Genomic DNA, 23,828 nt, shown 5'->3' with positions numbered 1-23,828 from the left:
TTCCCAAATTTTACTAATAAAGGGGAATACTGCCTACATTCCTTGGATGTACACAGACAACTGAGGTTTTATTTAGACAGAACCAAAGCAATACGTAAAACTGATCAAGTTTTCATTTCCTTTTCTGGACCTAGGATGGAAAATTCTGTCTCCAAGGTCTCTTTATCAAAATGCCTATGGGACTGCATAATGCTACATCTATTCACTTGCAGAAAAACTTATACCACAGAATGTTAAAGCCCACTCTACCAGATCTATGGCAATGCCTGTAGCCTTCCGTTCGAGAGCTTCTGTGGATGATGATTGTGCAGTAGTCACACTTTTTTTATTAATCATTACACATTGGATTTGGTCTCCAGAGGGAGAGCTGCCTTCTGCTCAGTGTTGCTCAGAAACGTTCTTCCATAAGGGCCGTCCAAGGAACACAAGGTAGCTGGGGATTCTGTCCCATCAGTGATGAATGGAAAGAAGATTAACAACATCAGATAAAGAAGTTATGCCTTACCATAACATTCCATCTGTGTTGTTGATCTTCTTTCATTCATCACTTCCCACCCTCCTCCCCCCTCCAAAGGCTCCTGGGGGGATACTTTGAGTCCAAGTGGTGAGTTAGGGCATTTGTGCAGAAACAGCCTCTGCTTTACTAGTACAAGATGGGCAAAATTGATCTGAGGTAACGGGGAGAAGGGCACTATGTGTAATAGTTTAGCTTGAGAGTTTTTGGCTGGTGCGAGCTTGGTATTGGGCTGGCTTGGTTCAGAGGGGGGCTCCGAACCGAACCCATCAGTGATGAATGAAAGAAGATCAACAACGCAGAGGGAATGTTATGGTAAGACATAACTTTTTTTTTTTTTCAACCCTGGCCTTTAGAGCCATTAATTACCAAACTTGTATGGTAAAATATGTCTTAGACCTAGTTTCACAATCCATGAATCTGCTGTCCTCCATTCCAGATTCTTCCACCAAACCACAAGTTGCCTCTAAACTTTCTTTAGCTGCACAAGTCACTAGACGCTTCATTAAATGCAGCTATGATTCTGCAGAAGCATCAGCTAGGTCAGCTTCATCAGCATCGGTCCTTCGTAGGTACTCGTGGCTCAGGCTGCAACCATTGCCAGATGACTTCAAAAACAAGATTATGGATGCCCCTCTTGGCAATAAGTTCCACTTTGGGGAACAGTCAGCAGAATTGTTCAAAAGGTCTGCAGGAAAAGAGCAAGGAGCTGCAGGACCTCAGGCACCTGTTGATCTCACCAGTGCCTAAGTTTCTCAGAACCTACCCCACCAAACCAAGTTTTGTCAGGAAGGCCTCTGCTCCTTCTACCTCCAAATCCAGAAAAGAAAACCTTCCTTTTCCAGACCTCTCAAACTAATCAAAGACTACCCTTTCCTGACAGGCCTAACCATGCGTGACTGTCAAAACCCCCCTTACCACCTTCCCCTTTCTGTCCGCCTCTCTCACTGTCTTCCCCTGTGGCTACAAATCATCTCAGGCAACTGGGTTCTATCAATTGTGAGAAAAGGATATTTTATGACTTGGCAGGAAAAACCTTCAGTTCACCATCTTCCTCCTCAAAAGCCTGGGCTTCATATTCAACCTTCTCAAGTCCTGTCTTATTCCTTCCCAAGACCAGATTTTCTTGGGTTGCAGAATAAGAACGGATTTGATGAAGGCCTTTCTCCCACCAGAAAAGGTCACTTCACTGACTAACTTCTTTCAAAAACTACTCTTAGTCAACTGCATTTCAGCCAGGGAATTCCTTCGTCTCCTGAGTCTGATGGCAGGCACTCTTCCCATGTTGCCTCTTGCCAGGCTACACTTGAGGAAGTTTCAGTGGTTTTTGAAGAATGTATGCCAGCATGGCCATTCACTAGACTTTCAGGTGCTTCCCTGTCTAAAGAAAGACAGGAGGCGGTGGATTCAGCAAATTTATCTGAATCTAGTGCTTCCTTTACAGCCTCCCACTGCAGTTCAATAGATGTACACAGATGCATCAGATCTGGTGTGCGGGGCCACTATGAATGGACTCGAGGTGCAGGGCCAATGGGACCCCCACCTTCAGAAAAAACACATAAACATCATGGAAATGATTGCCCTTCTCTAAGCCCTGAAGGCATTCTTTCCCCTCATACATCCAGGTCCCCTCAAAAGCTTTACAGACAACACCGCAGTCTTGTGGTACTTCAACAAGCAAGAGGGAAACCAAGTCTGTCTTACTCTGCAGACTGGCCATCCAAGCATGGGAATTAGCTACCCTCTCCAAGGTAACACTACAGGCAGTTTACATCCCATCACAAAATGATCAGGCGGATGCTCTCAGCAAGTCATTGTCTCAAAATCACTAATGGATGTTGCACAGAGATATTTTCCTGGCCATAGTCCACCGGTGTGGTAGACCACAGATAGATCTGTTTACCTCCCATCAGAACAGACAGGTACAGATATTTTGCTCCAGATCCCCCTCCCCTCAGTCCTGGAGAGTGGACACCTGGAAGGGTATGTTTCTGTATGTATTTCCCCCTTCCCTGTTCTACAGAAAGTCCTGCTGAAGATTCAGCAGGACAAGCCAAAAATTTTGCTGGTGACCCCCTTTTGGCCAAGGCAGCACTGGTTAGCCCTTCTTTTGTCACTAGCCAAGGGCAGTCACCACAAGTTACCTCACAAGATGGACCTCATCACACCTCAGCAGGGATCTCTTATCCACCCACACCTGCAAACTCTCAGACTAACCGTGTGAGTGATCAACTTTTGATCCCATTTAGACACCTTTACTCAAGAGGCCATGCTGTCTGTCCTGCAGGAGGCCAGGAAATCCACTACCAGGTGATCCTAATTGTCCAAATGGAAAAGTTTTTCCACTTTTGAATTCACAGACATCTAGACCCCTTTCTGGCAGATATATCTCTAGTCTTGTCTTATCTGTGTGAGCTCCTAAAATTTGAACTTTCATACTCCACAGTGAAAGTCCATTTGTCAGATGTCTTAGCTTGCTTACCTCTCAGCCCACCATTACTATTCAGATTAGAGGTGAAGCTTTTTCCCAAAGGGGTCTTTCACATCAGACCACCGAGAAAACCCATCCCCCTCCTCCTTGGGATTTGAATTTCATTCTGAAATAAACTCACTACTGCTCCATTTGAATCTGTAGCATCAGCCACTTTAAAGATATGTACTTGGAAAACAGTGCTTCTTGTAGCCATAACTTCGGCCAGAAGAGTGTCAGAGTTACAAGCACTCATAGCTAACCCACCTTACCTCATTTTTCATAAGGATAGAGTCTGTGTTTGCACAAACTCCTCCTTCATGCCAAAAGTGGTCAATGAACTATCCCTTAACCAATCTATTCATTTACCCACTTTCTTTTCTTCCCTCAGAATGACAGTGAGTGTGCTTCATTCCCTTGATGTTCACAAATAACTCAGATTCTTTCGGGATAAGACTTAAGGACATCAGAAAGTCCAACTAGTTGTTTGTATCCTTCTGTTCCATTTTGCACTATTCCTATCCCACCCTCCTACCCCCTCCAAGCCCCTTTTCCCTTTCTAGATGGCATCCTTTCAGCTTGCCTTAGATTGTTGTCTGACTTGGATATTCAGTTCTGAGGTCTCTACATGCAGATGTCGCATTTATGGTCCCTGCGTGATGCATCCCACGTACCATACTGCAGCCAGATAAGCTTTTGTGTATGAGCCGGACGTTCAGATTGCCTCGGGCCAGAGGATCCCACATGTTAGAATGCTGCAGCATGGAGGAGAAGGACATCTATAGTTATGGTAAGATTTTGCACAACTATTCTTTCATAGGTTCATAGGACAATACTAGGCTATTGGCCCGGAGGTCCTTATAAGCTTTGCTAAGAATTTCAGCCATGTTCCCACAAAGTCAGCACCTGTTTTTCCTGTCCAGCAGAGACACAGGTGGGATCCCAGGGATATATTTTCTGTTCCCCATCCAGTCATTTAGGTTCCTCTTAAAGAGGGTTAGTGAGGTACTCTGCTTGATATGGAGAGGAAGTCTATTCAACAGATAGGGGAGTCATTGGGACACAAATCTATCCTGCCAACAAGTTCTATTAATGTCACAGACCAGGTTGAGACCTTGTGCGTGGGTAGCACGAGTGGAGTTTGACTTACGGATATGCAGCAACTCCATCAAGGCGGAGTCTAAGATGGCCTTGTATGCCAGACAGAGGTCACCTCTGACCAGTCTGTATGAGACTGAGTAGAAGGACAGGGCTTTTAGCCTGTCTGTATAGTTTAGGTGTTTGAGACCCTGGATTTTCCTGGTCAGAAACCTATGTGGTCTCTCCAGCTGCTGCATGTGCTTGGCAAGGTACGCGCTGAAGGGGGCATTGTACTCTATAATGGGTCTAATAAGGGAGGAGTACAGGGATTTTATGACCTCCTTGTTCCTGGATGAAATACCATCACTTATGAGGTGGGCCATGTAGAAAGCCTTCCATACAACGGAGGCAACGTGGTGGTCAAAAGTCAGGTTGCTATCAACCTCTGTGCCCAAGTCCCTCACGACTGATTGCGTGCTTAGTACATTATTATTAATGTGATAATTAGTGGGGATACCATTTTCCTCAAAGGGGATAATGATGCATTTCTTGGCATTGAGTTTGAGCCCATGCTTCTGGCACCAGTCATTGGTTTGGTTAAGACCCTCTTGGAGAATGTTCCCATCACTAGGAGAATTTATGACAGTGCCCAGCTTGTAGTCATCTGCACACTTGGTCAGCCACAGACCATTGGTTTTTGTTTGCACCTCAGAAAAGTATATCCCAAACAGTCGCCCAATCATAGTAGGGAATTCTTGACTACTCTGTATGGGATGTATGTAATTAAAACCCGGATCTTCAGAGAAATAACTCCTCCTCACCATAAACTGGTTCTTTACAACTACACAATAGAGCTAGTATTGCTTTTTTAAGTTCATTGTTCTGTAGAACCAATAGGCAGCAGAAAATAGGTACTGAATTCACAAATGCCTGTAGGGCAAGAACATAAGACAGGAAAAAATAGCATAATCGACTGAATATTTGCAAAGAACCCATATAACTTCTCTACATGGTACCTTACCTAACCAACTCTGCACTTGTGAACAAACCTTCACAGTATGGAGATCTCTACCCTATTTCAAGCCCAACAGTATTTTCCTTAGAACCCCCAATTTAATAAACATAGAAAATATTCAAGGCATCTTAATATCTAGAAATGGATCTGTTTCACAGAAAGCATTGATATTGCAGAGGACATTCAGCTGAGCATATTGGATGACTGTTCAACACTCTGCTAGGTAATATTAAGAGGAAGCACTCTGCCTTGGGTGGAAAAGCACATACAAGAAGTAATGTAACAAGAGAGAAAGCTTGGTTAAACTACAAGAAACTGTCAAACCCAGTAACACTATGACATAGCAAGGAAGCAAAAAAAAATATATATATATGTCAAAGATCAGAATGAGTGGTGGAACTAAAATATTTCACCAGATTTCAAGAAGAAAATAAAAGCACTCCATCAGTACTCTGGACACCTATAAATCTGGGGAAAACAAAAACAAGTTTGACCAACCCACTGGATCTGCCAGCACATAAGCACAGAACAAGTAATTTTGCAGACTACTTTAATTTAATTGCGTTACAGCATCAGTAGACCACGTTGGTGTCATACAGTCGCACCCAATCAGTTGCCTTCTTAGAAATCAAGTCCCAACCACCTGACATGACAAATGTTGAAAATTTAAAGGAACTTGAGGGAGACAGTTCTATTCCCATACTTTTTATTGCCATCAGCTTACCTGAAGAAAAGTGCTTCTAACCATATCAGTAAACATGAGTTTATAAAAGGACATTTTCTGCTATTTAGAAGCAGTTACACTTTGTGTAGGAATGTGGACTACACAAACTTGAACACTAGAGATGTATCTGTATTTTAAGACATTTATCCAAAATCCAGAAAACAAGTCTTCTCACTGATAACATGACCTCTTATAAAACAATTACAGCAGTACAATATGGATTTGGAACTGGTCACAGCCCTAAACCAGCATTGCCGAAATTTGTGCATGAAGTAACTACAACCTGTGTGAATAAGAAACCAACCTCCCTGTCCCCACATTCATAGACCATGGCAATGCATTTCAGTAAGTCACCCTTTGCTGTTACGTAAGCTACGTGTATTAGGATGCAACAACACTGGTTCAGTTGGGTTTAGTACCCTTCTATAACAATAAAAATGAACTTGTAAAATGAACAAATTACCACTGTATCCACAACTGTGTTGAACAAACACCAAATTCCTGCTGATGAATGCACCTTTATAAACCAATATGTAGCTGTAAGCAGCATCTCACTTGTCCTACACACACTACATGTTTTGAGTAAGTCATTTGTTGCTTATACAGTGGGTTTCTATTGTATACTATAAGATAATGCGTTGTGCTTTAGTTGTTTGACTAGTGCTTATCTAAACAACATCATATAATGTAAACTTTTAGTTCTTCCTATTAGCACCTTTGTTAAATGTATATGTATTGAAAATGATATGGGTGCACATATATTAATAGAAAAGAAAAATAAACAATTAGAAAAATTTTAAGTTTCATGTATTATACATATATTTTCTAACATTTATCATTGACTCCAGTATTACATAATTATTACTCAAGTCCTGCCTTCCCTGAAATTTCACTCCTCCTCCTCCTGAATATTTCTCTGCATGTGTTGTTCCAACAATTTCTGTTTATTTCTATGTAGTTTGCCCCTTCTCTTTTCCAAATAACTCTATTCCAACTCTTTTATCTACTATGCAGTTTTCAGTACTTCACTTTGGTTAGTTTAGATTTTCATTTCCATTTTCAAGTAGGTGCTTTTTTGTCAGCCAGTAGCTCTAAATTTGGGTCTTACTAGATCTAGGCAATTTAGTTTCTGTATCCCAGCTCGAAAGAATCATCTCCTTAGATACAGTAGTTTTGCTTCCTCAGCATTTCTGACAAGGTACTCTATAGGAAATTTTTCAAAATCTGGAAACTTGTTAAGTTCCTAAAAAACCTGTTCTCAGTTACCCATATTTTTTGGCACACCTGCAGCATTTGCTATCCATGAATAGAGAAATTCTCTGAAGTTTGCTAGGGATATAAAAATACCTATGTAAACACTTCAAAGAGAAATGTTAAATCTTTTAGACTTGTTGCATACCTGGGACCCATACGAATGTCCTCGCACAGTTTCTTTGTATATTGTCTTTCCATTCTCAAATACCGGTCTTTTCTAACCCTTCCTGATTGATTCTTATAAGTATGATGATCACTTTATATACCCTACTAATTATCCCTTTTTAACAGCTTCTGTTCTGTATTCAACTAAAAACTCAAGCAGAGCTAGTCTTTTACTTAACATGCCCCTGCCCCTTTCTTTTTGCCTTCCCTATCACGGATTGATAAAGTATAAACAATCTCCAAGCTGCAGTCTGGACTTCTGCTTGGCCTCTTCACACTTTCCCTTCCGGGTTATTTGTTCTCAATATCTTGGCTCATTTACTAATTTTTTGCAGTAAATTCTAGCTCTTTCTTGCTTATCTACTATGTCTCTACTGTCAGTCACCCTGTTGTTTTAATCTCCTTTCTCCATTCCCATGTTGGCTTAGTTCTTAAATACTTTCTGCTGCTTTAATAGCACCCATTTAGAATGTTACATTTATATTCTCATTAAAGGCATCCAGAATCATATTTCTTTATTCTGTGAACTCTCCAGAATCAACAATGTTTTTTTGATTTGTAATCTTCTGCTTGGGTTATGTGTACGATGCTTAATTGTGTATCCAGTCTCGTATCTTAAAAAAATCTTGTTTCATGGGGAGAAGCAATGTATCCTGCTTCACCCTTGCCCCGAATACATTCCTTCACTTTATTAATTATAATCTACAGGTTTTCTTCTAGGTGATAAAAACCTGCTTGACCCACATGTAAAAACATTTCACTGCTTGCACCTTAATATCTACATCCATAATCAAGACTTTCAACATTTCAACTTTTGTTTCATCTTCTTTGTAGTCTCCTCTCACAGATTAACTGCCGTAATAAAATCTTTAATTCATGCACCTAAATACTTAATCTTATCACATCCCCATAAATATGGGTGTTGCTGAAACAGTTCATGTGTTGAAACAGTTTTACAATATAGCTTTTGTTTTCACCTAATTATTTTGTATCCTGAAAATAGCTTAACTGTCTCGAAATGTTCCACAACACTGAAGTGTCATTTTCTGGATTTTATCAAGTACAAAATAATATCTGAAAGTATGGCTGTGTTTTCTTGATTACCATACCACTTGTATCCTTGAATTTACGAGTTTCTTGTTTTCCCTTGCCAGTATCAAGAAGTATTGAGAAAATAAATGAAAGAGGTCACCCCTGCCTGTAATTAGCTTGTTAGAGTAGAACCTTCATACCTTAATTCTTGCCAATGATTCATCATATTTTTTTCCTAGTTAACTTTCTTATTCTGTCAGGGAATATAAATACAGCAAATCACAGCGAACTATCAGATGTTTTCTCTGCCTCAAGACCCACCACCAGTATTGGTATCTTCTTACACTCTGCTACCTTCTGAATCATCATTGTTCTGTTAATGTCAAATGTTTGCCTCCCCTCCAGAAAAGCACATTGATCCATATTCATCATTTTCGTCAACACTTTAGCCATTCATGTAGGTAGTATGTACAGACGCATTATAAGAAAGGCTTAAAATTGAAACTTGTCTATGAAGCTGGTTTTTGAAGGGTCTTTTTACCCCCTTTGGGCTTTTTGATGAAGGGTCTTTTGACCCTCTTTGGGCAGCACAGCTGCCACAACTTTCTTCCAAACTGCTAGTACTGTTCCTTCTTTTATAATGTTGCTAAACAAAACCTTCCAGATGTTTATTTTTCCCTCCTAACTTCCAAACTTCATAGGAATTACTGTCTGTTCCTGGAGACTTCCTATTTATTGTACATCACCATTGTCATCTCTTCCCCTCCTGTCTTCGCTGTTAATTGTAGAGCTTTCTCTTCCTCTGACTTTGGCATAATTAAGTTTTCCATAAATATTTTCATTTATATCTCTTTTGGTTTCCGTATTACTCTGCTTTATGCAGATCTTCATAGACATTTTGACAGATGATCTGATGTTGTCAGTTTTCATGCTTTCTCAACTCATGGTTCAGATAAGTCCCTTGGATCTGACTTGGCCGTTGCTAAAGCTTGTGGCAACCAAAAAGTCTCTAGCTTCTCCCTTACTGATAATGCACCAATCCCAAGTACCTCAAATCTCTTTTGCCACCGTACGTGAAAGATGTGGTGACTTTTAGTCTTGAGCAGATAAGTTTGTAAAGTTTTGAATTTTCTTTTTTTTTCCCCTAGCGAAACCTTTATATTTCTTGTATTCCTTTTATATTCTTTAATCCCTTACCTAACTGCCTACTGTTTTGATGATGTTCATCGTGCATACAGCTGCAGTCATAACAGATGGGTTCTCCTGCCGTCAGGAGGGTCCTCCGTCAGCCGAATTCCAAAGTCTAGGTCCGGCGTCGGTTGTCATCGCTTCTTCCCTGACATTAGTGCTACAGGGGTATAAAGGAACCAGCCAACGCCATTTTCTTCAGTCTTTCTTGCCGCGCGGTGCCCGAAGCAGAAGCAGTTCACAAGTGCCGGTCGGCCAGCTCCTGAGATTATGAAAATTTGGAAACCGAAGTCTTCTTAAAAGCTAAGTACCCCATTGGGGAAACTTTTCTTGCCTCAGACCGATGTCAGACAAAGTTAATAATTGTATTTCTTGTGGGAAGCAAATACCGCATAAGGATTTCCATTCCCTCTGTATACCTTGTTTAGGCCCAGACCACGACGTCTCGGTCTGTCGCTTTTGTGCTACATTCAACAAACGCACTGTTAAGCGTTGGGCGGAGTTCGCCCAGCATTATTTTGGAATAGCATTTAACTATACTATGTCGTCGGATACTCCGACTCCGGTTTTATCTAAAAAACGCAAAGATAAGGACCGACACATGAGGTCCGCGGCCTCTACCGACACCATCAGACCTCTCAACCATAACGAATTCCTCGGTAAATACCGGTTTTGAGGGCAAAATAATGCCACGAATCCCTTCCTTTAGTTCCCCTTTAATTTTTTTTTTTTTTTTTTTTTTTTTTTTTTTTTTTTTTAATTTATTCCTGACATCATCGCTGACGTCATCTTTCGGAAGCAGAGAATGCCTTTCTGGCTTTGTGTGAAAACTGCCAGCAACATGGTATTTTTTATCATAAGTAGGGGGGCAGCATAAATTTTTTTTTTGAGAAATTGAATTCTAGAGAAAGTGTGTGTGTGTGTGTGTGTGTGTGTGTGTGTGTGTGTGTTGTGTGTGTGTGTGTGTGTGTGTATGTTGTGTGTGTGTGTGTGTGTGTGTGGAAGTGAAAGTAGTTGGAACAGCAGCAAACTTAAACTTTTTTTTTAACTTAAATTTAATAGAAAGAGAAGTGTGTGTGAGTGAGAAACTTCCACAGCAACTTTGCTTTTTTTGAACTTCTATTAGAGAGAGAGATTGGAGCAGCTTGGGCTCCTCTGTGTGTGTTTGAGAAACTGAGGAAACACGGCAGCAGCCTGTTAATGAGACAACAAACATCTGTTGAGAAGGCAGTACTCCTGTATGTAAGGGTTTCGTGAGAAGAAGACTGCATAAATATTGTGACTGCATAATGCCTCCTTCTCAACTGTCCAGTGTTGGCTTTTCCCATTCTTGTGCTGCGCATATAGATCTTTAGGAGGAGAAAGTTTGTATGCTGCTTAAAGTCTGTTTTAGTTGTGTGGGTAGGGCAGTTACTTTTGTTTTTATTTGAAGAGTTCTTACTCCCACAATATGTAGATGGGTGTATGGATTTTGATATTTGATATGTGTTCTACTTTTGGTAGGTGGATAGGTCCTAGTCCTGAAATGTCCTATGTGGGCGGCCTAGTAGTAACTAACCTGCTATCAGCCATGCCATCCATTCATTATTGTAATATTGCTAGCTTTTTTTTTTTTTGCAACATAGGGCAATTTATTCCCCTCAAGGCAATGGGCACTTTTATTTGTAGAAATAAAGTTTTGCTAGCAGCAACCTTTTCATTAGTTACATATCTCTTTAATGTGGAATTTATTAGACAACTTTACTTCTGCAGAGATGTGCATATTTAGTGATACTGGTGGCATACACATAAACACAGTGTGGAAAAATGGGAGGGAGACGAGTAAATGAGGATCTGAGGGGAGGCTGGAGGGGAGGGGCCCCCATCCCATTTGGATTTTGTCTTGTGAGGAGTGAGGGTGAACTCAGACAGCCCCAGATGGCACAAACTCTCTCTTATGCTAACTGATCAGTAGGCCATGGAGTAAGACAGTTTTGAGGAGTAAGAACTAGAGAATATTCTTTGCTAACAGATTAAATCCTACCAACCCCACTTTTACTACCTACCACATACATACTGCCAGTCAAAAAACAAAATCAAAATCATCATTTCCTTCCCCTTCCCAAACATTACTGCATATTAAAAAAAAAAAAAAAAAAAAATGGTTACTACTACAGGCCCCCCCTGGAGCCATATTTTGGCTGTCTGTTCTTCAGTTTTTAAGTGAAGTTGGTATCCTCACAATTCCACTGGGGCGGGGGTTATATAATTTTATGTTAATTAGCTTATTAGATTTACACCTATTTTCATGTGGTCCTTGTCCAGATTTTTAATGTTTCCAGGTTGAGAGGTATGGACACCATGCCAAAGCCGACTACACGTGGTCCGGTTCTCAGCGAGGCGCCTACGCAGCCCCTGACTACCGACGACACTTCTTTGATGGTGTCTCCTGTGCCCAAGGTCGCAGGCTCCTCGGCCCACACCCCGACTATAGATACCGAAGCCACTCTTGGTGTTGAAACTCAGAATATGGACAGGTCCACCTCCACTCAAGGTGTCTTCAGACCTTCCTTTTCTTTCTCCATCAAGGCTTTCACAAAGTCTAAAGTAACCATGCACTCTAAGAGACCAGCTACACAGGGCCCATCTCCAGGCCCCATGCCTAAGAAACAGATGCTTAAAATGGCTGAGGATTTAATTACTCTTATCAGAGGTTCTCAGCCCCCACCGGACAAAAGGCCCAGAGTGGAGGAAGATTCCCCCTCCTCTGATCAGGGCTCCATTATTTCAGAGCATTCTGATGATCAGGAACATTCTTACTCCCCTTTTGAAGACTCTGATGTGGAGGAGTCCATCCCTTCTGTCCCCCAGAGGATTACTCATTTGGGGAAACTTTGCATACCTTAAGGGAACACTTCCACTGGGAAGGCCAAGATTATTCAGATTCCAAGAAAAGGCTCAGGGAATTTCTCTTGCTACCTCAGCACAGGCCTCTGGCTATACCTCCTGTCTTGGACATCCTAGATGATGTTTACTCGGAGGCTTGCCTTAACTTGGACTCTCTACATCCAGCCCCAGTTAAGCCTGACAGGTACTACAGGGTTCCAGACTCACACCAATTTCTATACAAAAGCCATGCTGCTGACCCAGAAACCATCTCACAGGGCCCCAAGGGAGTTAAGGCCTCCATTGCTAAAAATCCACTACCTTCCGAGAGAGACTCCAGATCCTTAGAAAGGTGGGGAAAAAAGGTATATACCTCGGCTACCTTATCCATGAGGGCCTTAAACTGTCAGTTTCATATGCTAAAATACCAACAGTTTTTGTTATCACAATTGAAAAGTAAAGCGTCACAACCTGAACAACCAGACTTGAAGGAGTTGCAGGATTTGATGCATAGTGCAGAACAAGTGGGTAAGCATACCTTACAATGTGGTTTTGATGCTCTAGAGGCCTCATGTAGAGCTGCTGTTACAGGATCAGTCATATGTAGGCATGCCTGGCTCAAGGAACAAGCCTTGCCTGATCATGTCAAAGCAAAATTACTAGACGCCCCTCTTCAAAAGGATGTACTGTTTGGTGCTAATGCTGAGGGGGGTGTTAAGGAAAATGGAGGAAAAGGCTAAATCAATGCAAACTGTGAAAGAATTTCTACAGGTACAACCCCCATGTTTTAGTAGAAATTGGCATTCCAAAAACTGGTCCTTTCCTGCCACGGACAGACCCCAAAGAGGCAGATACAGGCGCCCGAGGGGCAGAGGACAATCCCAAGGATCGTTTAGAGGCAGACAATGGCAAGCTCCTACACAAAGAGGTGGTGAGGATAACTTGCAATCTTTCAGAAAGCAAACCCAATGACTTTCCCCTTTGCATGCCAACCAAGTCTCAAATGGCAGCCCCCTTAGGAGGAAAGCTGGCATTATTTTCAAAAAATTGGCATATTGTCACAAAGGACAAATGGATCCTGGACATTATAAACAGAGGCTACAAATTCCATTTTCACACCCTTCCAAAAATGAGAGGCATGCCAAACCTGCCACACAATCAAAGGGCAGAGGCAGAAAGGCAAATTGCAGATCTCATAAACATGAAAGCTATTCAAGAGGTACCTACGCACGAACAAGGTCAAGGTTTTTATTCCAGGCTATTTCTGGTGCCAAGGAAGGGAAAAGATTGGAGGACCTATTTTGGACCTATCCATCCTAAACACATTTCTACTCGTACCAAAATTCAAGATGCTCACTCTACAGCAACTTCTTCCCATGCTGGGCAAGGAGTCTTGGCTGGTAACATTGGACCTCAAGGAGGCATACCTGCATGTCCCACTCAGACACAATTGCAGAAGGTACCTCAGATTTCTTGCAGGTTCAACCCATTATCAATTCTCTGCATTGCCCTTTGGCTTATCTACTGCACCCAGAGTATTCACGAAATGCCTGGCATCAGTAATTGCCTACTGCAGACTTCAAGGGATACAAATATACCCCTATTTGGACGACTGCCTGATCCAAGCGGACAGCAAGCACATTCTTTTGAAACATCTGGCTTATGTAATAATGTTGTTGAACTCTCTGGGATACACAGTCAACAAAAAGAAATCAAGGCTAATACCCTCTCGGAAGATAATTTTCCTGGGTGCTAATTTGGACACAAACACCCAGATGGCCTACCTCATGCCAGAGAAGCAGGGGCAACTAATTCAATACTTCAGAACACTAGCAAATTGCACCAGGCTGACTGCAAGGAAAATCCTGCAGGCTCTGGGATTCATGGCATCTTGCATCTTACTAATCCCATGTGCAAAGCTGCATATGAGGAAACTACAATGGTACCTGAAAAACATATGGTCTCAACACAGCCACAGTTTGGAAACAATAATACCACTAATTCCATGTCTGCAAAAATTTCTGTGGTGGGCTCAAGCATGTCAAACAAACACAGGTCTTCCATTCAGCAAGCCTCCAGCAAATCAGGTCATCACAACAGACGCCTCAGACTACGCCTGGGGGGAGCACATGACAGATCGGTGCATTCAGGGCAAATGGTCCCAAAAAGAAAAGCACCTTCACATCAATCAAAAAGAAATGCTAGCAGTAATAAATGCTATTATAGCTTTCAAGGACCTTCTACAACCAGGTCAACTATGGATAAGAACGGACAACACCACAGTTATGTGGTACATAAACAAACAGGGAGGAACACATTCTTACCCCCTATGTAGACTGGCCATGTCACTTTGGAACATGGCCATGGACTTACAAATGGAACTACAAGCACAGTACTTGCCAGGCAAGGAAAACATGCTGGCAGACAACCTAAGCAGGAATATGACAGATCCACACGAATGGAAATTGCATCCAAAAGTTTTTACAGAAGTAATCCAAGAATGGGGAAGGCCAGACATAGATCTCTTTGCCTCCCACAAAAATCATCAATTGACAAAATTCTGCTCAAGGATCTTCCATCCAAAGGCCTGGAGAGTGGACGCTCTCTCTTTCAGTTGGACATCAATGACAGTTTATGCCTCCCCACCTCTTCCTCTACTGCCCAAAGTTCTATTGAAAACCAGAGCAGACAGACCAAAGATGATTCTCATTGCTCCGGACTGGCCAAGGCAACACTGGTACCCACTCTTGAGGAGCCTGACGCATTCCACACCATGGACCCTGCCTCTAATGCCTCTTCTTCTGACTCAGCACAGCTTCAAAACTCTTCACAGCCAGCTAAAAACACTCTAAATCTAGCCGCATGGAAGATTCCTTAGCATCACAACAGGCCCTACTCTCCAAGGAGGTGCAGGATGTCATTTTGGAGGCCAGAAGGCCATCAACTAGAAAAGCTTACTCCGCAAAATGGAAACGTTTTTGTGTCTGGAATGAGAAAGAGGGCCAGGATCCTGGAAAACTGAATTTACCTGAAATACTACAATATTTGGCTGAACTGCTAAGCAGTGGACTTTCTTTCTCCTCCATCAAAATCCATGCCTCAGCCATTTTCTGCAGAATACAACACTGATCCACCTTTATTCTCTCACCCTCTCTTAAGACAGTTCCTCAGAGGGGCTAAGAATCTAAGACCTCCAAGGAAACAACCAATACCTGCTTGGGATCTTAATTTCATTCTGTAAAAACTGACCTTGCCTCCCTTTCAGCCAGCTGCCTCATCAGATTTGCAATATTTGTCCTGGAAAACAGCTTTCCTTCTGGCTATCACCTCAGCCCGCAGAGTTTCAGAACTACAGGCTCTCATGGCTGTCCAGCCTTTTATCATCTTCCATCAGGACAGAGTTTCCTTACGAACCAACCCGTCCTTTATGCCTAAAGTGGTATCCAGGGTAGCTTTAAATCAGGTCATACATTTACCTACTTTTTATCCTAATCCTCAAAACAAAGGGGAGAGATTACTGCATTCCTTGGATATCCACAGACAACTGCGTTATTATTTGGACAGAACAAAGCCTTTCAGAAAATCAGAACAGCTCTTTGTGGCCTATGCAGTGGGAGCTCAAGGAAAGCCAATTTCCAAACAGACAATCTCAAAATGGATAGCCCACTGCATACGCTTTTGCTATTCCTTTCATGGCAAAACTGTACCTACAGGCATTAGAACTCATTCCACCAGGGCCAAAGCCACCTCTGCAGCCTTCCTCAGAGGAGTTCCTACCAAGGATATTTTGGAAGCAGCCACTTGGAGTTCTGTGCATACCTTCTCCAAGCACTACAACCTACCATTATACTCCAAATCTAGAGCAGGGTTTGCCACTGCAGTCTTGCAGGGCATTTTGGCTCCTCCTAGTTCCACCTAGTGCCTACCACCCCTTTCTTAGCTTTGGGATTCTACCTATCTGTTATGACTGCAGCTGTATGCACGATGAACATAGTACAGTTTTGTACCTACCATAAATGTAGATGTTCGAGTGCTAATACAGCTACAGTCCAGTTTTCCCTCCCTCCTTCCCCTCTTGGCACAGGCCTGTAGGCTAACACATCCTCATAATACCTGATTGGGGTATTCATTTATGATGTATTTGCTTGCAGCTACTGTTATTTTGATTATATTGCACTGCATTATTACACAAATTTATGTATTGCCTTCCCTCTGGGGGCACCTGACAATCTGGGGCAAGAAAAACTGAAGAAAATGGCGTCGGCTGGTTCCTTTATACCCCTGTCCCACTGACGTCAGGGAATAAGAGACGACAACCGACGCCGGACCTAGACTTTGGAATTCGGCCGACCGAGGACCCGCCTGACGGCAGGAGAACCCATCTGTTATGACTGCAGCTGTATTAGCACTCGAACATCTACATTTATGGTAGGTACAAAACTGTACTTTTATTCTACTTAAAATGTCTCTCTTCCTTCTTCTGTACATTTTTGTACCACTGAATAGATTGTTAGTATTATTTCCCTTTTTTTGTCTACATGCAATGTAGTTTACTTATTACCCTTGCTGGTAATTTCCCTTTTTCTCTACATGCAGTGTAGTTTTGCTTATTACCATTGCAGGTAAGTCCTTTTCCTTCCTATCACTTAAAAAAATAATAAATAAATAAAAATAAAATATCACTTTAATTTCTGTTGAAATGTTTCTCCTTAAAACTGTTTACCATGGCAGAGAAAGAAAAAAGTCCAGCTGGATTCAAACAATGTCTTGAGTGTGGGAACAAGATTCTGTTATCTGATGCCCAAACTTTGTGTGTATTGCTTGGGTCCTCTCCATTTGTAAGAAAATTTCTCTGTTGCGGGTTTAAGTGTAGAGCCCTAGTAGAGAGAAAAAAATAAGTTCATATTGAAAGGGCTTTTACCGTCTTCTTTCGGAGAGCCTTTATTTGGAGCTATGTCCCCCCAAAAATCTAAAAGATCTAAATCTCCTTGTGTGAGCCCTTCTACCTTTTTTTCTAAGTCTTCGGACCTTCTGATCCGACATCTCCTTCGGATCCTAAAGGGAAAATAAGTTTCAGATCTGACCTCAACCTCAGATTCGAAGCTTCCAAAACGGGATTCATTGGATTCGATTTCACCATCGGATCCAAAACAAAAGAAAAGACATGTTGGATCAGACTTCTTTGGATCTGGTGCATAAGCTAATTGATCCAGCTACTCCACCCAGTATTGTTTACCTTCCAGGGACTAGATACTCCCCTTCAGTAGATTCAGTTCCCTCCAGGGTTCCCTCTCCCTTTTTGGAGAGACCTATGTCCCCTTCGTGATTTTTCCACTTGCTCTTTCAGGAGCTTAACAGAAGAAGATATGAAGATATTGGTGATAGGAATTCTATTGGTGCAGACATTTGGCTCCCAGCCCTTGGGTCAGGAGGTCGGATCTTCTATCTATTCCAGTTCCTCTTATGACTCATTCCACTGTCTGAGTTCTTGGATCCGAAGTGTCTGGCTCTGCCTGACTGTGCTCCCAGGATACCTCTGTCCTCAGATCTGAAGTTTGTTCTGAGCACTTTGGTTCATTTGAGTCACCTCTAAAGTTGTCGGATTCATCTGTGTGTCTCAGGGCCTCGGCAAGGGTTAGCTCTGCTCCAGCTTCTGCCTCGAGAGTTTGTCCTAGGAGCAGGGAGGGACAACAGTCTAGAAGCTTGCCTTTTTGGATCAGAGGTCCTCTCTCTCTCTCTCTCTGGGGAGGTCTGCCTTTGAGGCTATGGGGAGAGCATTGTCCGTCTCAGCTGCACAGATGGTTCCTACCCCCTCAGATCCTCGGTCTACAGCCGTGATGCATTTGCGCTCGGAATCCCAACGCGCTTTTCCACAGGGACAGTCAGCACTGAAACCCCAGGCTTCCGAATTTGGTATCCTGACTTTTTCTGATACCTCCCCAGAGCATCCCACCAAAGAGAGGTCCCCAAAAAGAAGACATGCAAAAGGAAGTGCTTATATTCCCTGGAGGAGTCTGTTACAGAAGATATAGACTTCAGTGAGGGTGAAGCCTCCCCACAATCACCTCCTGAAGATGCATCATTTGAAGACATCCTTGAAGTCTTAAAACAGAGAGGTGGCTGGAAGTCCAGCAGCCCTTCATCTGAGGAGTCTGTATTCCTGGAGGCTTTCGGTACTGGCCCATCTACCTCCTGAGTGACTCCAGCCACAGGTCAGCTCATTAAGATGATCTCTCGGTGGGTGTGGAAGGATCCCGATACCATTAAACCAATACCTGGGAGACCTGAGAAAAGTATGGTGCCACCAGAGGACAGGCAGTTTGGGGGAAAACGAGTTCCTGTTGATGCCAGGTTCGTGGCGGCATCCACTAAAAAGGAACTTGCTGAGGAGAGTTCCACTGTTCACCCCCCCTCCAACAAGAAGTTTCGGGCGATGGACAGGTTTGGGAAGCATGTCTATGCTTTAGTGACCTTCGCTTTAAGGTCACTTAATTATTTGGCACATTTCACAAGTTTACAGAAGGATTTGATTAAGGAGCTTTCAAATACCCTCTCAGGATCCATTTCTGAGTAAGTACGATCATCTTTTACTTCTGAGTTGGCTACCCTGCAGTCTATTTCCAGTTCGTCCGTGAGGCTTATTTCGCATATAGCTGAAGGAACCTCAAGGGCAGTGGGTTCAGACATTTCCATTAGGAGGCATGTCTAGATGCGCTTATGTGATTTTTTGCAGAGCCCTTCAAATCTTTGTTCGTCAGTGCTACTTTTGATTACATGTTTTTGTTTGGCCCGAAAGTGAAAGACACCTTATCCAAGTGTGAGAAGGACAGAAAGACACACTCTGTTGTGGGTATATATTTTTCGACACCTGAAAGATCCTTTTCCAGGAGTCAGTGAGGTAGTCAAAAGATGTGGTTCACAAAGTCCTGTGAACCTTTCCTGGACACGCGTGTAAGAAGTTCTGGGGTACAGGGGGGAATTGTAATGGTAGACACCATTCCCATGGCAGAAGTGGCCTGCAAAGCTAGGGGTCCAGAGATTCATTCTTTGACAGACCCTTCCATGGGTCCCGAAAGGAGGCCCAATTGCCCTCCTGTGGAAGAAATTGGGGGTCAACTATCCCTCCACCAGAGAGCCTGGCTAGAAATAGCAGATACTTGGGTGTGGAGGATTATTTGCAGAGCTTATGTCATACCATTTTTCCTTCCTCCAAGTTCAAGAAAATCCCTGATGTTTCACCCAGTCAGAGGGAACAAGCATCAATTCAAGTACAAAAGCTGCTGCAGAAAGAGTCAACCAAGGGGTCTCACCAGACCAGCTAGAATCTGGAACTTACTCATAATTCTTTTTAGTGCCAACGAAAACAGGGGACTGGAGACCAAGTTTGCATCTCAGCAACTTGAACAAGGCAGTTCGACTCACTAAGTTCTGGATGGTCATGGTTCAGTCCATTCTCCCTTTGTTTGGGCAAGGATGACTGGATGTGCTCTGTAGACCTTCAGGATGCATACTGTCACATAAAGATGAGCAGGCAATCCGGAAGGTATTTATGCTTTTGGCTGGGAGCTAGTCATTACCAGTTCAGAATACTGTGTTTGGTCTCATCACAGAGCCCCCAGAGTGTTTACCAAATGTGTGGCAGTAGTAAGAGCTCACTTGAGACTGCAAGGATTCCAGGTGTTTCCTTATATAGACGACTCGCTCATTACTGACCCGACCAGGTATCAATTAACAAGGGCAAAAGATCAGGTTCTCCCGACATGTTCTCATCTGGGGATATCCATAAACTATGAGAAGTCTCAACTAGGACCAACCCAAAATTTGGAGTTTACAGGAGCACTGTTCATCACAGTCGGTGATAGCCTCACTACCTCTTTCAGGGGTTCAGACTGTAAGATCACGGGTCAGAAAAATAATCTGCAGTTCCAGGATTTCAGCCCACTTGGTCCTGCAAGTTCTAGGATCAATGTCAGCAGCTGTAGCACTAGTACATTTAGCAAGAATTTATATGAGGATCCTTCAGTGGATGCTAGCAACACAATGGTCGATAGTTTACCAACCCATATCAACCCTAATAGGAATCATCCATGCATTTAAGAGGGATCTCGAATAGTGGATTCAATCAGACCAGGATCTACAAGGCTGTCCGTTTATTCTCCCTCAGCCCAAGGCTATAGTGACAACAGATGTTTCCCAGTTGGGGCGGGTAGGGAATTTTCTGCGGAAAACAGTCCAAGGCACTTGGTCTACCAAAGAGGCCAACTTGCATATCAGTGTCCTAGAGATGAGTGCAGTACTTTTAGTGTTGTAGGCCCTGCAGAATGCTCGCCCTCTGGGGACGATTGCAATTCAAACGAACAATACATCAGTAGTTTGGTATATCGACAAGCAAGAAGTAGTCAGATCTCATCCCTTTTGTCGAGGTGCTCAGTGTGTGGCAATGGAAGATCTCATCCAACTGTTTTATCATAGCAATGCACATTCCGAGGAAGTCCAAAGTGATAGACAAGCTGAGCAGGTGCATTCTTCTACCCCACAAGTGGTCTCTCTGTCTCTCAGCAAGAACGTAGTGGAAATGATTTTCCATCAGTGCATCCAGCTTTACTACGATCTTTTTGCCTGTTCGCTAAACAAGAAATGCCGCAGCTATTTTGTCCTAATCCCCCAAAACGCGGAATCACTGAGGGATGCTGTTCTTCAGGATTGCCCCCCCCCCCCAATCTACTTTACTCTTATCCTCCAATTCCGAAATTCGTACAGAAAGCCGCCATGTTAAAGAGCAAAGTCTTCATCATTGCACCTTACTGACCTCTACAGATTTGGCCTCATTTACTGTACCAACCATAGATTCTCGATCTGACTCCAGACCTTCTGTCTCTTCCTACAAACATGATTCATCCAGACTTACCAAACCTCAGGCTGGCAGCCTGGCTTCTTCAATTCCATTAATAGCCAGGCAGCCTATGCTTTTTTCACCTGTCCATCATGTACTTTTATCTTCCCATAAACCCTCTACTCGAAGGCTCTGCTCTAGTAAATGGAAAAGGTTTGTTTACTGGGCTCGTCAAAATAACGTTGTTCCTTTTTCAGCTCCCTTACATGACATCCTGGAATTTATGGCTATACTTTCTTAAAGAAGGAGCTAATTCCTCAACAGTTAAGATTCATTTAGCAGCTGTATCAAATGTTTACATTTGATTGGAGTTCCTCTGTTGCGTCTTATAAGCTTTACAAATCCTTTTTGAGACTAACTCTTCTTCTAAGACCTCCTTTTAAAGACCCTATTCCCCTATGGGACCTGGATCTGGTACTGCAAGCTCTTGCTTTATTCCCCATTCAAACCAGCAGCTAAGTGCGACCTTCAATACCTTTCTTGGAAGACAATTTTTTTGGTAGCCATTGCTTCTGCCAGATGAATTTCTGAGATTCAAGCATTGCCCTCTAAACCTCCATATTTGATTTTTCACAAGGATAGAGTTACCTAACAAATTAATGCATCCTTTCTTCCTAAGGTGGTATCAGAATCGAATATCAATCAGTCCATTAATTTGTCAGTATTCTTTCCTAAATTTGCTAACAAGGACTAATACATGTTAAATTTATTTATTGTATGTTCACAGACAATTACATTTTTATCTAGATAGAAAAAAGACATAGAAAATCTGCCCAGTTGTCTCATTTGCAGAAGTAAAATTGGAAAGCCAGTTGCCAAAGTAACTATATTCAGATGGTTGACTGATTTGTATTTCATTTATTTATAATAAATTGGGAATTACCTTACCAAAACCGTTACAGGCCCATTCAGCTAGATCCATGGCAGTTTCCTCAGTTTTTTAGTCATGAACGTCCATGGATGATGTTTTTGCTGCAGCAACTTAGGCCATTCCCCCATACCTTTGTTACTTTTTACAAATTGGATTTGGTCTCCAGAGGTAGAGCTTCAATTGGTTCAACTGTACTCAGGAATATGCATATTGAGTCCACTAGAGATTTTAGGTAGCTGGGGCCTCTGTCCCATCAGTTGAGGATACAATGAAAATTGACAGCATCATATAAAGAAGTTATGTACTTACCGTAACGTTCCATCTGCGTTGTCCATTTTCATTGTTCCTCAACTCCAGCCCCACCATCCCCCATCCTTTCTTAACTCCTTGAAGAATAAGTGGTTTATGACCATTATTGTCTTTTATATTGAGCTCCAGATGTAGTCTCCTTCCTATTTGTGTACAAATCTTCCTTTTTAGTAAATCCGCAAACAAGATCTGAGGGATTGGAGCATTATGGGTAAGGGAGAAGCTTGAGAGTTTTTGGTTGCCACAAGCAAATGCCAAGCCGAACTGAGGGATCAGATCCGACCCATCAGTTGAGGAAGAATGAAAATGGATAGCACAAATGGAATGTTATGGTGAGATGTTCTTCGTGTTTCACTGTTGCAGTGATCACATTTGGGTTATCTGCCTATAGGTAGCCCTCAGCTGGCCTGAATACCAGAGTCTTGGATTCCTGTGTCGGATGCTGTCTCTTCTTCCATGACGTCAGAGGTATAAAACATGCAGCCAACGCCATTACATCAGTCTTTCTTGCCATGCGGTGCCCGAAGCAGAAGCAGTTTGCAAGTGCCAGTCGGCAGACTCCTGAAATTTTTGTTTTCGAGTTTCAGAACTGAAGTCTTCAAAAAAAAAAAAGTACCCCATTGGGGATCTTTTTTTCTTGCTCTAACCGATGTTAGTAAAAGTTAACAATTGTCTTACCTGTGGAAAGCAAATACTTCATAAAGATCTTCATTCATACTGCATTCCTTGCTTAGGCCCAGACCACGACGTATCTCACTGTCGGTTTTGTGCCTTGTTCAACCCCCGAACTATTCGTCGTTGGGCTATTTTTGCAGCAAATTATTTTGGTACTCTGTATCAGTACTCCAAAATGGCTTCGTTAAGCCATCCGACTACCGATCTTCCAAAAACGTAAAGATAAAGACAGAGACAGGTCGCATAGGTCCAAAACTGCCGACGATGCTTCCGTTAAGCTAGTCACCAGTCTGTCGGTACTCAGTGAGGCACTTTTGCAGCCCCTGATACCCGCTACTTCAGATTCGCAGGCCTCTACTGAGACCCATTCAGAGTCTGGTATGCCGCGAGATGATTCTTTGACTATGGAACTTGCGGATGTCTCTACCTTGGATCGGTCCGGAGCCGCTGTGCAGACACTGGCTTCTGAGGGTGTATTCAGGCGTACAGACTTGCATTTTAATCCGACGTCCAAACCGCATGCTCAGACTCATATGCCTAAAAAACAAATGCTTAGAATGGCTGAAGACCTTATTACCTTAATTAGGGGAAGCCAGCCTTCCCCCTCTGAGACCTAGAACTGATTTTCCTTCTCATTCTTCTGATCAGGAATCTGATATTTATGTTCCTTCTGATTACCAGAATTTGCCCTTGTGTACCTATGAGGATTCTGATGCAGAGGATTCCATTCCCTCTGCCTCCCCTCTAGAAGATTTTTCTTTTGGTGAAACCTT

At 42.7% G+C, this 23,828-nt stretch overlaps 1 protein-coding gene across 1 annotated transcript in view; it reads left to right on the top strand.

Annotated features, from left to right (window-relative positions):
* The window catches only part of LOC122805962 (zinc finger CCCH domain-containing protein 11A-like), a 1,052,395-nt gene that overhangs the window by 352,534 nt on the left and 676,033 nt on the right, over nucleotides 1-23,828 (top strand). Inside the window, exon 10 of the mRNA XM_044076203.1 lies at nucleotides 16,904-16,929. Within this exon, the coding sequence (XP_043932138.1) occupies nucleotides 16,904-16,929 (26 nt within the window). The remainder of the gene's footprint in view (nucleotides 1-16,903; nucleotides 16,930-23,828) is intronic.

The sequence above is a fragment of the Protopterus annectens genome, chromosome 7.part0 (assembly GCF_019279795.1).
Source record: "Protopterus annectens isolate FY-2018-M chromosome 7.part0, PAN1.0, whole genome shotgun sequence".
NCBI lineage: Eukaryota > Metazoa > Chordata > Ceratodontiformes > Protopteridae > Protopterus > Protopterus annectens.
The sequence above is the reverse complement of the archived record's forward strand: the minus strand, read 5'-3'. Positions and strand labels throughout refer to the sequence as shown.